Genomic DNA, 13,835 nt, shown 5'->3' on the forward strand with positions numbered 1-13,835 from the left:
AATACACTCTGCATCTTTAGTTAAAAAAAAAAAAAAAGGGAATCAGGGACATAGAGAACAGACTGGTGGTTGCCAAGGGGGAGGAGGGTCGGAAGGGTTGGATTGGGAGTTTGGGGTTAGCAGATGCAAACTGGTATATACAGAATGGATAAACTACAAGGTCCTATAGCACAGGGAACTATATTCAATGTCCTGTGATAAACCATAATGGAAAAGAATATGAAAAAGTATGTATATGTATGTATATAACTGAATCACTTTGCTGTACAGCAGAAATTAACATTGTAATTCAACTATACTTCAATAAAAAATAAATTGAAAAAAACACATGTAGACTATTTTTCATTTAGAAATTTAAGTATTATACATAAAAACACTACAAATCGCCTTCTCCCATCAAGTGCAATGTCCTTACCAAAGACTTGAAAGCCTAGCACACAGGTGTATGTCGTCCAATCGATGTCCTTACAATCTGATCGATTCCTGATTAGTTTGCAGCCATTTGGAATGTCCCCTTTAAATTTAGAAACAGGAAGTATAATCATAGTGCTTGTGTCCAAATGTATTTGAAAATGCATCTTGACTCAAACTAGCCATGTTTACTTGTATTTATAATCCATACACTGAAAATATTAAGACACACTTGAAAGGAAAAGAAAGTGTTTAACACGGTTTATAGAACTATAAACTGTTTCCCACTGAAGTTGTTTTTTCTTTAAAAAGCATAAATGCCCATCCATTGTACTCCTTCCTGCCTCCAGGAAAAGTTGTTAAATACAGAACCATTCAGAGCAGGATCAGTCCCCCTGAATGATTTCTCATGACATTTAAGTGAACTCATTACTTTGAGATTCTCATTCCTTAGCCAGCTCCAAGTAGCACATGCTTCTTCAGGTTAGAGGGGCCAGTGTGCAGTGGCTGCACAATTCAGATTCCATGCAGCCTGCTCTTTACTGCCCCTGACAGACACATCTCAGCTGTATGTCATCATTCATACTTACAGTACAGAATCTCATAGTCTCCCGAGTTAGACATTATGTACTTGTTGTCTGGAGACCAGTCAAGGTGTGTGATATAGCTGGAATGTCCCTAGGAAGTAACACATCAACCATTAGAAAGCGTTTAGAGTTCTGAATGTTAAATAGTCTCATAGTAGCCAGTACTGTCTTCTGAGTAGCCATTCACTGGGAATTCCTGAAGTAGGGAGAGCAGTACCATGGCCTCTGGAACTGAACAGGGCTCAGAACAGGTCTTTGGTTCTTTTTCACACTATCTTGTTGGGAGCTACAACTGTGGAACTAAAGAGATCTGACCACAGTGGAAACGGTAAAGCACTTGGAACCTGGGAGTATCCTGCTGGTCTCTCCATTTTGATACCAGCACCAAGTACTACCTGTGCTACACGTCCAAGAAAGACAGTCTCTTAAAAGACACTGAAACAGATACCACAACCTCGGGCCTTATTTCAAGTCACTAGTGTCCCTAATTAGAGTGACTTCCTTTTTGATAATGAAGTATTGGTTCCATGTTGTGTACAAAAAGAGTAAAGTTTTCCTGAGCTGCTTCTTCAGTACCCATGGCACATAGAGGTTTAAAAAAACTATCTCCAAAGAATATTTTTTGGGAAAAGTTATCCAACATCACACTCCCTCCAAGCAGCTGGATCCAATAATCATCTGACTCCTTAAATAAGAAGACTGATCTTTTTCTGCCTAGGTTTTACTAACACCGGGAATTCAAACAAAAAATTACCAAATGCCATATTTTGTTGGCTTCACATGTAAGCATTTGATTATTTCCAATAAACTACTGCAGATAAATCACACAGGTCTTACAGTTTACACCAAAGCTGACAGAGCCTCAAAAATCACTTTTACCTCCTACACTCTGTATTAAAACATTTAATTTCAATTGTACTTTTTGAATTACTAGCTTTCTGCTCACATAGTTTTTATTTTTAAAGTTAATAAATTCAAAATACCTTAGGTGTAGTTTTCAATGATTTTCACAAGGTATTTTAATTATCCCAGTAGCCTTCTGAAGTCAAATGACATATCCTAAAACCTCTCTGGAGCTATATCTCCACCAAAGTGCTGCATGGCAAATACCCACATTTATACATTTAAATGAATTTAAATTATGTGAATTTGAAACCTGTAAAGCTTCCTGAAGTCACTGGAGATTAGCTGGTATGTCAGCAAACAGGTTGGGAGTCACTTGCTAGGCATGTGGGAGACCTCCCAACTTAACAAGAAATCAATTTCAATGCCAGAAAGACACATGTGGTTCTTGGGTATTTTCTGAATATGGCAGGAGGGTGGGGTTCACACAGATCTTTTCCATAGTGTTCATGGATCTGATGCCTTGGCTCTGGAATCCAGAGAAGCCAGGTTTCTAAGATAAGAAAACTGGTGCTACATGAATGAAGGATTTAACCAGATTAATCATGGCAAAGTGTTTGAATCTTTGTGAAAAGACTTTAATAGCATTATTTAGAAAAGCATCAAAAGCAACGTATGGATACAAAACGTTCATGTAATTCGTATCTGTGTTGGACACACCATATTTAGATGGTAAATCAATATAAAGTATTCTCGAAAAGAACTCGGGTAGGAAAAGCCCCCAAATTTAGAAAAGACCTTGGGGGAAGTTATCAATTTATACTGGAAAACAAAGTGAGTATTTTTTCGCTGATATGGAGTCCAATAAATAAGCAAAGAAAAGAGTAGATGCAACTGTCTGTCGGGAGTCTATGGTGCTGCCTTCCCACCACCTCAGAGGGCCCTTGTCTCACCCAACTCTTAGGCCACGCAAGGCACATACAAGACTTGGGGGAAAACACCCTCAAACGTCACCCCACAGGCACAGACACAGTTGGGAGCAAAAAGTACACCTCGCTGAACAGAAACAGAGTACTCTTAAGCTGGTACTTTCATCACTGCCTTTAAGCAGCTGAATGGTGTAACCACAACAACAATCACAAGTGATGGTGCCTAAGAATAACTCTGGAAAAATAAGAAATATCTCAGCTGAATCTTTGTTAATCACATGAAAGGTCATCATCTGCATCAGTGGTTTGCAACCATGGCTGTATATTAATATTACCTGAGGAGTTTTCAAACAAGTACCAGAGGCCTTGAGTTAGGGCACTAACTTTTTTCCTAAGTAGGTATCTAGGTGTCCCCTCACCCTCTAGGGCAGTGACATCCAATGGACCTTTCTGCAGTGATGAAAATGTGTATCTGCACAGTCAGTCCAATGCAGAAGTAACTAGCCACCTGCGGCTTCTGAGTACTCAAAATGTGGCCAGTGCTCCCAGGAAACTGAATTGTATTTAATTTCGTAAACAAAGTTGTGGTTAGCAGCTGTAATGCTGGACAATGCAGGCTGAGAAGAGTCCACTGTCTCTCTACTGATTTGAAATACCTAAATTTCCATATAAACAGAGATTTGTTTTTGGACTCTCTTTTCTGTTCCATTAGTCTATCTGCCTATTCCCAGCCAACTGTATAGTTTCGTGGTATGAGGAAAATTTCAGATGAAATTTAGAACCATTTTATCAAGCTCATAAATATTGTGCTGAAAATTTAAGTAAGTGCATCAAATTTAGAGAATAGTTTGTAGAGAACAGACATGTTTATGAAGTCTTTTCTTCTAGAAATACGTCTATTTTCTCATTTCTTAGTTTGTGTTTCAGCCATGTTTCACATAGCTTCCTGTGCTTTTCTTGCTAGGTCTATTCTCAAAGCATCTACAGTTTTTGTTACTACTGCAATTAGGATTTTTTTCCCATCACATTTTTGACATGCTTTGCTGGTGTGAGAGAAAGCTGACCTTTAGAGTGTAGAGTGTAGCCTATCCAATCCAGTCTTTAGACTGTAGATCTGTAGAGCATAGTTTATCCATTCCACATTCTCTTAAGTGCCCAGCTAAAACACTATTATTTCCTAATCTCTTTTGCAGCTATGGGTGGCAGAAGTCACTGAGTGGGGCTTCCAGGAAAACTTTAAAAATCGACTTAGGAGGAATAGTGTCTTTTTCCCCCTTGCTGTCCCCCTAGAACTAGGACGGGATGACTGGAATTCCAGCAGCACCTTATTGAGGGTGATGGAGTAGAAAGAAAGAAGGACCCTGAGTCCCTGATGACTTCTTTTAAATGGGAACAGAGCCCTCATTTGTGGAAGCCACCAAGTATTGCAGTATAACTCCTAACTGTTATGGTAATATTGAAATATGTACTGCATTAGTTTTATGGGTACTTTTCTTGGAGATTTCTAGGTAGACAGTTTTAAAAGTCTTTTACTCTTCTCCTTCTTATATATATTTTCATTCACCAAAATCCTGACCCAAAAACACTTATTTTACCAGCCCTTCTTGCCTATTCTAACAGACTCTGTAATGCTTTTTTAGTGTATCGCAACTTCATTACATTCCATCTCCTGGGCTAAGATCTTTGAGTAGCCGTGTTAAAAGGTATACAGGAATTGGAGTCAAACACAAAGCTATTATGCTGGCACTCAGCGACAGTTTCAACTGCTTGGTTACAATTTATTAGAGGGACACTTCCTAAAGTTCTAAGCCCAGTATGTTTCTGAAGCTATAGGGTCACTTAAATGTTAACTAGTAACAGGAAATACTGGAAACAAGAGAAAACAGCATTTGTATTTGGAACTCTGAGAGTAGGTCCAGTTGCCACATTTTAATCTTTACAACAATCCTATGAAAGTAGGAACTATTATAATCTCCAGTTTTAAGATAATAAAATTAAGACTCAGAGAAGTTAATTAACTTGCCTAAAGTTGCAAACTAGTAAGCAGCAGAGCCAGCATTAACCCAGTTTTTTTCTGTCCTATATCATAGCAGACAACAGATAAAAGGAGTTAATATGAGACTATAAGACCAGCTGGTGGAAGCAGACAGCAAGGAGAAGTGAGCGCTGGAAACAAAGCACAGAACAGAAGATAATTAGAAAAACAGAGCAGCTGAGCCTTTCATTATAGCCTCAAAGAGTCCTATCAGCTTCAACAGTTCCTGAAGATACTTCAAAATACTACTTCATATGCTCTAAAGATAAAAGCTGCCTAACTGGAGAAGGCAAAGTGTCATGCAATTGATAAACTTGGCAGTTCTCAACACGTCCAAGGTCGTCTCATTATCCTGTGTCCAACACTGCTCTTTCCTTTCTGCATCAGTTGCTGTACTCTGAAAGCACAGTACACTGATACACACATTGAAAAATCTGAGGCCTTTTTGTACCTTGGGAAGTCTGCTCTACTAAGGAGAACAGGGTTCAGGCCCCAGATCTGCCACTATGTCAAGATGTGACAAGGGCAAGCCATTTATCTTCTCTGAAACTCAGTCTCTTCATCCGTAAAATGAGAGCTGAGCTAAGTTAAGTACTATAGTGCGACCTGTAAAATTTTATGATTCCACAAGATTAAATTATATTTGATAATATTCTGTTTATTAAGACATGGACTTTTTAAAAAGGTTGGGGTAAAAAATAATTAAGAAAAATTTGGTGCCTGGTAGAGTAAACTTAAGTAATCTGAAAATTCCTTTCAGTGGAATATTTCATTTGATCATGCTGTACAATGAGGCACTATTATACTACTATTCCTAAATATTAAAATAATAAATCGATTAAAAGATGTATTTAAATAAATTAATGGATACTGATTCATAATTTTTGTCGAAGTAAATAAAAATATTTTGGATAAATTATAAAACTATATGGTTGCTTGTAGATCAGTTTATAGGCTGGTTTTTTAGCACATGGTACAAAATACGCACCCCCCAAAAAAAGCAAAAAGCAAATAAACAACAACAAAAAAAGCAGTAAGTCTCTTCTCTGAATAGAAAATGGCCTGGGTTTTACTTATGTATGTACTTTTAAAAATTCATTCTTTTATTCATTCCCCTAAAACTCTTTTGTGATAAAGACTGTTAAAGGGGGATTTCCCTGGTGGTCCAGTGGTTAAGAATCCATCTTCCAATGCAGGGGATGCTGGTTCGATCCCTGGTAGGGGAACTAAGATCTCACATGCTGCGGGGCAACTGAGACCACGTGTCACAACTACAGAGCCCATGTGCCGCAACTACAGAGCCCACGTGCCTCAACTAGAGAGAAGCCTGCGCACCACAACTAGAGAGAAGCCTGCGTACCGCAACTAGAGAGAAGCCCGCGCACTGTAACCAAGACCCAATGCAGCCATAAAAAATAAAATAAATAAATATTTTTTTAAAAAAAAAAGACTGTTAAAGGATCTGTGCCACTAATTCATCAAGTAATTTGCTAAACCTAAATTGACTGGTAACATAGATACCAACTACCTCATTTTCTATAAATTCATAGTTAACATATACTGAGTACTTTTTATTTGCCAAGCACTATTATAAGTATTTTATATGCCTTAACTTGTTTTAATCCAGTGAAGTAGAAAGTACTACTGTCTTCACGTTACAGATGAGAAGACTGAAGTAGAAGGTTTAAATAACTTGCCCAAGGTCACATTTGTGGGTGGTGAAACAAGAGTTAAAATCCAGGTAGTCTGATCCCAAGTTTATGCCCTTAACCACTGTGCTATACCTCCTGCCTTTCTCATCCTGTTATCGGCTTGAATGTGTACGTTTTGAGGACAATGAGCAAATCTTATGTATATCCCCAGTGCCCAGAACATTTCCCTAGTTAGCAGACTGCCTGCCATAAGATAAGTACTATGTCTAGAATTGAATCTAATCTTCATCTTAAAATGATAAACTAATCAATCAGAAATGCAGTAAATTAAAGGACATATGCTTCTATTAATTCTCAATACAGACAAATCTCCATATAAATTATGTTTAGTGCTAGAGAGGTCACCTAGGAAATTGCAGAGTGTCAAGGATGGGCAGGATCATGGGACATTGAGATTAAAATGTTAGAGATACCCTTCCATTTCTGACTCACTCCATTTTAAAAAAGCGTTATTTTCTAAGGATTTCCTAAGGAAATAGCTTTGATTTAAGAAACTGCATTAAAGCTAGTAGTCAGAGAGAGAGAGGGAACAATATTAAACTCTCATCAAAGGAGAAACCTTTCTAGAGCATACAGGGAACTGCAAGATTCTACTGTCAGGTAATTTCAGTTTCAGAGATAGAGATTAAATTTTAAATCTGCTAAGTTTAAAGGTGATACATCAATGTAAACATTTAACTCTCTTTTTACAGAAGTAAAATTTTCCAACAATTTTATAGATTTACTTCACTACTTACAGTGCACTTTCCGTGTCTGCTATACTTTCTTCCATTTTCTGAGACTACATAGAGGTAAATAAAGTTGTCATGAGATCCTACAGCCAGGAAGGTGCCATCTGGAATGAAACAGGAAAAAATGTTGAATATAGAAATACATTGATAGGTTTATTTACTGTCACTTTGCTGGACCTACACCACATGATATTTTACAAATGTTGTTAAATCTCATCAACTTAACTATTCTTTGGTGTTTAATGAATGACTCCTTCCATCACTAAACATACTTGAAAACCAAATGGTCATCTGGTTGAGTACATAATCCCTTCTTGGAAATGCTCACAGGCCTTGGATTCTTCCCTTAGTCTCATCTCCTTCTAGTTAGCGACAGACTGGCCCCAGGGAAGTTAACCTACTTTTATGGGTCTAAGTATACAGTATTCATATGGCAAGCTGAGTGTACAATTGCTCATTTCAGCTGAAGACATGATCTCTTCAACTACAGGGTCCATTCTCTTGGGAAAGGACCATGTTCTCTCACAAAGGACCACTGTACTCACCACGTGACAGATGGTCAATAAAGTCCATTTGATCTTTGGGTTTTAAATGCTACATCTGCAGTAGTTATTTGCTATTACAGCACTGAAAAAAGCCAAACCAAGACAGAAAACCTTTTCTGCTTCAAGACAACTCTTGCCAAGCTTAGAGCTTGAAGCAAATACTTTTCCTTCCTTGTTCAACACAGAGAATAGCATTCTGAGCTTCCTCTGAAATGACTCAGAAGAAATCAAAGAGATCATTTGGACTCCACACTGACCCAACAACTACTGGAATATATTTTTGAATATAAGAAAATGTCACTCGAACTAACTCCAGGGAAGAATTATGTGGATCAAAACCATATTAATAGTGGGAAAAAGGAACCGACTATCATGGAAGCTTAATTAACATTCTGAATAAAGTATGAAAAGAAGTATTCAAAGTAGCTAAACGAATTGATCAAATTCATGAGTTGCTGAGTATTTTATCTAATTAACAGACCAATCATTACTATGTAACCAGTAAAAATCAAACTAGATTGTAAAGAACTTGAAGGGCCTATAAAATTTGTATATTTTGACTATTATTATAATTTATTTTCTATTATCTTATATACAAAGAAAAGGTTGCTAAATAGATTAACATTCAGCCTAATACAGTACCTGTTCAAAATTCTAAGTATTTGTAGTTCCAAAAAAAATGGCATTTGATTGCACTGTATTCTGTTTTCAATTGCAAATGCAGTTGTAACAGTTTGTTCTAAATTTATGTTTGCTTGATGATTTAGAATGTTGTTTAACTTTAGCAGATCTTTTGCAGTTTCCTGCAGCAGAATTTAATCTAATGTTGGGGGAAACATATTCAATACTTAACAACTCTAGAGAGTAGAGAAAAAAGTAGTCAGCTTTACTGGAAGTGAAAATATGCAATTACAGAGAAATGCTGGAAATGCCAGGAGTGGGAGTAAATCTGCCTACCTAATGAGTAGCGCATCACAGAGAGCTGTTCATTCCCGTCTGTGTGGATAGAAACTAGATCTCTGGTTTCTGCATCCAGAACAAACCACCTGTTAAGAAGTAAAAAAATCAACTTTTTTCTCAGATATTAGCATTTATAGAAAAAAAAAAAGGTTGCTGACTTCCTCCTTTTAAAAAAGAAATTCTAATAATGCCCTTAAGCTGGACATGTTTCCCTTTTCTAATGAAGGATGAGTGCAAATTGTTGCGAGATACAATATAAATATACTTATACGGGCCTAGGCATGTTCTCATCTCTATTTAGGTATTCACTGAATGCCAATGGTGTCTCTTTGCGAGGCACTGTCCAAATAGAAAATGACAGGATTATCAGCGTTCTTGAAGATTACACTAGAGCCAGGAAAAAGGAAATGAGCCAATTAAAACAAAGAACGATTAAGCGCCAATCTCACCGATGGTGACTACATATAGCAGAAGAACTCACAGAAGGGAAATGAATAGCAGACAGAGAAGAACCTTCGGGGAGGATGTAGAATATGAGTTGAGTTGAATGTTGAGGGAAAGAAGTCGAGGCAGTTGAGGCGGGAGGAGTGACAGCTGCACTGCCGTGGAGGCGGGAGGAGCGTGGACAGCGTGACGGTGGGAGGGGAAGGCAGAGGGCCATTCACTTGGTGAGAGTTCAAAGGGACCCGCAGGGGGCACTCCTCCTCTCCAGTACCCCCAACACCTGCACATGCAAGCTCTAAGTTCTTTGAAAAACAGTTCTTCATTCACATTTACAGGAAAAGTCAAAATGTAAAAAGCCTCTTGACAGGTAAAACAGTGACTTAAATCCAACTACAGAATAAGTGACTCTTATCAGACCCTGTTCTAAGAGCACCTGAAGGAAGAGATGGTGCTTCAGAAGAGCATGGTGAGATACTGGGTACAAAGCAAAGACGGAATTAAGGAAGGACAACTAAAGGATAGATGAGGGAGAGGAGGGCAGGTTATGGACAGCACACGCAGCTAGTTGGAGCAGTTTGGAGGTGAGCACTGCCTGGCTCAGATCAGGCTCTAAAATAAATATTTATAGAATGTACAAATGAACAAATAGAAGGTAAGTCTCGAACCTGACAACTGCAAAGGTTTAGCAAGAATTACGTGGCAGCAGTGCAGTGTGTGGGAGAAGTGGTTGGGGCGGCAACAATGGAACAGGAGCAGGAAAAGAAAACCACCGTCATCTCATGGAACTGGATGGGACAAAAGAGCAGCAAGTTGTGTTTCTAATTATTCAGATGGGAAAAATTCCACCACTAAATTCAGCAACAGCAATCATAATGACAGTTCCTTTTAATGTTGAAGCATTATAACTAATATCTGGACAGAGACCACTATCCCTTCAGATAAAAAGAAGTATTAGGGCTGCCCTGGTGGCGCAGTGGTTAAGAATTCACCTGCCGACACAGGGGACATGGGTTCGAGCCCTGGTCTGGGAAGATCCCACAAGCTGAGGAGCAACTAAGTCCACGAGCCACAACTAATGGCCCGCACGATACAACTACTGAAGCCCGCGCACCTAGAGCCCGTGCTCCGCAACAAGAGAAGCCACTGCAATGAGAAGCCTCTGCACTGCAATGCAGAGTAGCCCCCGCTCGCCGCAACAAAGACCCAACACAGCCAAAAATAAATAAATAAATAAATAAATTAAAAAAAGAGTAATTTTAGGAGACAGTAAAGGGCTTAAAAGAATAATAATAAAAAAAAGAATAGTGATGTTGCTTAACATGCCTTCGTATATTCAAGGTAGAAGATAAAAAACTAAAGGATCCCGACTCTTTACCTATCACTGAAATCCCTTTCTAATTAAACATGTTCATGAGTGAATTAGTAATTTGTAAGTTATAGGTTGAAACTTCTACATAGCTAACCTAATTCATAAGTTCTGTCTTTTACTCGGGTAAGAGAAATAGCTTCTATCTGTGAATACCTGAGTTTATTAAAAGCCAATCAGCAGGAAAGTGGCACTCTGAAGCCCTGCGCTGAATGTTTGATCATTTCCACTTCAAAAGGTGCATAAAGAACATATCTTATTGCAACTGGACAGCACCCACAGATTACAGGTTTCTTCTGAGAATGTAATTCATTAATCAATTTTTATGGCTGCCACCATGGAACTCCTAGAGCCAAGAAATGCCAAAGCTGATGCCAAGTGAACCACCTTTTCAGAGTAAGGGAACAAAATATTCCAACTTGGAGTGAACAGACATACCTAAAGAACAATGAGACACAGCACCGCTCTGTAAGTATGAGGTTTCAAGTTTTTAATGAGTTTATAGAAACTTTACTATACTTTCTTAGGCATTTAAAATCACCAATTTTTATTTTGGAGAAGCCTCAACTGATACTGTCTATTTCCAGTTTAGTTTAATCTTCCTAGGGAAACTGCAAACAATTTTATCTCTTTGAAAACTCCCTTTAAAAGTAATAAAAAAGGGAATTCCCTGGAGGTCCAGTGGTTAGGACTCTGTGCTTCCACTGCAGGGGGCACGGGTTCAATCCCTGGTTGGGGAACTAAGATCCTGCACACTGCACAGTCAGCCAAAAAAAAAAAAAAAAAAGTAATGAAAAAACCCAGAATGTCTGTTGGTATATGTAGAAACCTGAAACTCTGAGTCATTTACTGGTTAGAGATGGCAGCTCTCAAAAAAGAAAAAAGAAAAAAAAAACCAACAACAAAACCCTATCTACTTCTTCTATTTCTTTAATTACATATCAGAGATTAATTCTTCCACTTTTGGCAAGTAATTTTTAGTAATAATTAAATAACTTTGCTGTTAAAATTATACAACTTCCATATGGATCCCCAGCAATAATTTTAAAGCTCCCACCCTTTTCACTACATGAATTACGTTCTACCTTCAGAAAAGACTTTCTGGCTCAGGACCTCTATCCTTAACAGAAGTATGGAGGATAACAAACCCTTTAGCAAAGGGAATTTTCTAGAAATAAATATTAAGTTTTCACTGTGCTCAATTGCATTCTCATTCTAGTCTAGAGTATATACATTGAAACCAAGCTTCTGCTTTAAGGTCATCTGCAATCATTATGGGGCTCTATAGGGCCTAAAGGACTTAAAGAATCTTTCTAAATGTCATTGCTCAGCATCAGAGATGGGAAATCTTCTGCCATATATTTAAACTAATCTGACTTGTGAGTCAAGTACCCACACACAGTACCACCATTAACTAGATGACTTTTTTAAAAAGACACTTACTGATTTCTTTAGTGGCAGAAAGAGAATCATAAGATTTCAGAGCTGGAAAGTATCATACTTTACAGTCCCTAAATGAATATATATGTGTTCATAATATGAGTTAAAAAATATTCATCATAATATAAAGTGTATCCTCTGGGTGGCAGGTTTGTAACTTTTTCCCAACTGCTTTTATGAAGCTTCTCCTTATAAGAATAGGAATGTGGCTTTTATAATCGGAAAAACATAAAGTCAAAATCAGGGGAAAGAAAAGCCCAATTCAAGCCCAATTCAACTCTCTTATTTTACAAATAAGAACACTGAAATTCCATGATGTCAAAACACTTGGCCAGTCATCAACCAACTAGTTAGTGGCAGAGCTAGGACAGAGCTTCTAGGCCTTGTGCTTTTCACTACGTCACGCCAGGGAAGGGTGTGATCCCGTGGAAAGGGCTCTCTCTGCCTGAGCTACACTAACATTCAGGATCTAGAGAAGAAAGAAGTCAGCAAAAGAGGCAGAACTGGCGTCTATAACCCAACCGGGGAGACGGAGTGAGTTCATAAAGTGGTAAATAGTTTAAAGTAAAATGAATGACACAAGTTAAGGATTATGAAATGGTTTCAGAGCAAGGAGTAATCACTGAGGATGTGGGTGGTCTTGGATTTCATCACATCAAATGTGGCAAGGAGAGGTGGGACATAAACAGGTGGAGAGGGATAGGTAAGAAACTACGAAAAGGGCTGAGGTGTATCTGAAGGACAACGACTTAACCATTCTCGTTGGAATGGTGAGGGGAAAGATTTTTAATGGGCTTTAAAGGCCAGGCTAAACAAGTTTGGATTCCACTGTTTAGCAATCAAGAGGCCTTTAGGAACGTTCTAGTCCAGTTAGCTCATAGTTTCTTGTGTTTGCTCAATCCATTCCTCCTGCTTGGTATAAGCTCCTAACTTCCCTGCCTCTTCAAAATCTCAGAACTCCGTCAAGGCAGGACCAATCCCACCCCCTCTGTGAAGTGTTCTCTGACCACTAAGGCTCACAGTAATTTCTCTGTTGATCTTCAAGCATTACTGCCTGTTTATGCAAGTAATAAATACTAAACTACTGATATGACATGCTTTATATCTTTTTATGTAGTATCTAATTAGGTTATAAGCTACTTGGGGTAGGGACCATGTCTTATATAATATTTCTTTGTGCCACTCACTGCATCTAGTGCTTTACAACTTGTAGGAGCACAGAGTGACTCCGAACTGGAATTATAATAAGGCAGAACTCAGGGAGATTCATGCTGATAGAGTTCAAAGACACTGTACACCCTGGGAAATGAGCTCAGGAGTACCGATGGGCCAAGTTCAGCAACATCAATTACAGAGGGAAACAAGCTATTCTTTTCCAATTAGAAGTTTTCTCTTTTAATTATGTCTAAGAATAAAGTCTCAGCTAGTGCTAATATGTCTTTGACATCTCCCTTTTGAGCTAAAGGAGCATTTCTTACACTTAGAACCTTTCTAGTCAACAGTAGAATGTGATAACAGTACTTCAGCTACATTGCTGGTTTGCCAAGGTTACAAGCCATCATCAAAACTAACCTTTAAAAATTGTATTAAAAATTCAAAGAAAATGATGAGTGGAGCTGGATCACTTAAGTCTCTCCAGGTCTAACGTTCTGTGATTCCACATCGAAAACTAAATCAAATTGTTTACCTTTCTGCTCACCAGGCGCATTTTCCCAGCTTGCTCTTCCTTGTCAAAGCTGTCACTATAGATCAGAAACTTTGGGGTCTCTCTTGAAGTCACCTCTCTCAGTCTGCCCTCTCCCCTTTCCATTCCAATATGGTAATATATAGGA

The 13,835-nt window shown here is 38.3% G+C and overlaps 1 protein-coding gene across 1 annotated transcript in view; it reads right to left on the reverse strand.

The window, feature by feature from the left end:
- EML4 (EMAP like 4) overlaps nucleotides 1-13,835 on the reverse strand; it is a 96,053-nt gene that overhangs the window by 3,948 nt on the left and 78,270 nt on the right. Inside the window, exons 19-22 of the mRNA XM_081254834.1 lie at nucleotides 8,751-8,839; nucleotides 7,255-7,352; nucleotides 1,002-1,089; nucleotides 416-514 (exon numbers count right to left, since the gene is read on the reverse strand). Coding sequence (XP_081110960.1) covers nucleotides 416-514; nucleotides 1,002-1,089; nucleotides 7,255-7,352; nucleotides 8,751-8,839 — 374 coding nt within the window. The remainder of the gene's footprint in view (nucleotides 1-415; nucleotides 515-1,001; nucleotides 1,090-7,254; nucleotides 7,353-8,750; nucleotides 8,840-13,835) is intronic.

Source organism: Mesoplodon bidens (assembly GCF_964165515.1).
Source record: "Mesoplodon bidens genome assembly, chromosome: 14".
Classification (NCBI taxonomy): Eukaryota; Metazoa; Chordata; class Mammalia; order Artiodactyla; family Ziphiidae; genus Mesoplodon; species Mesoplodon bidens.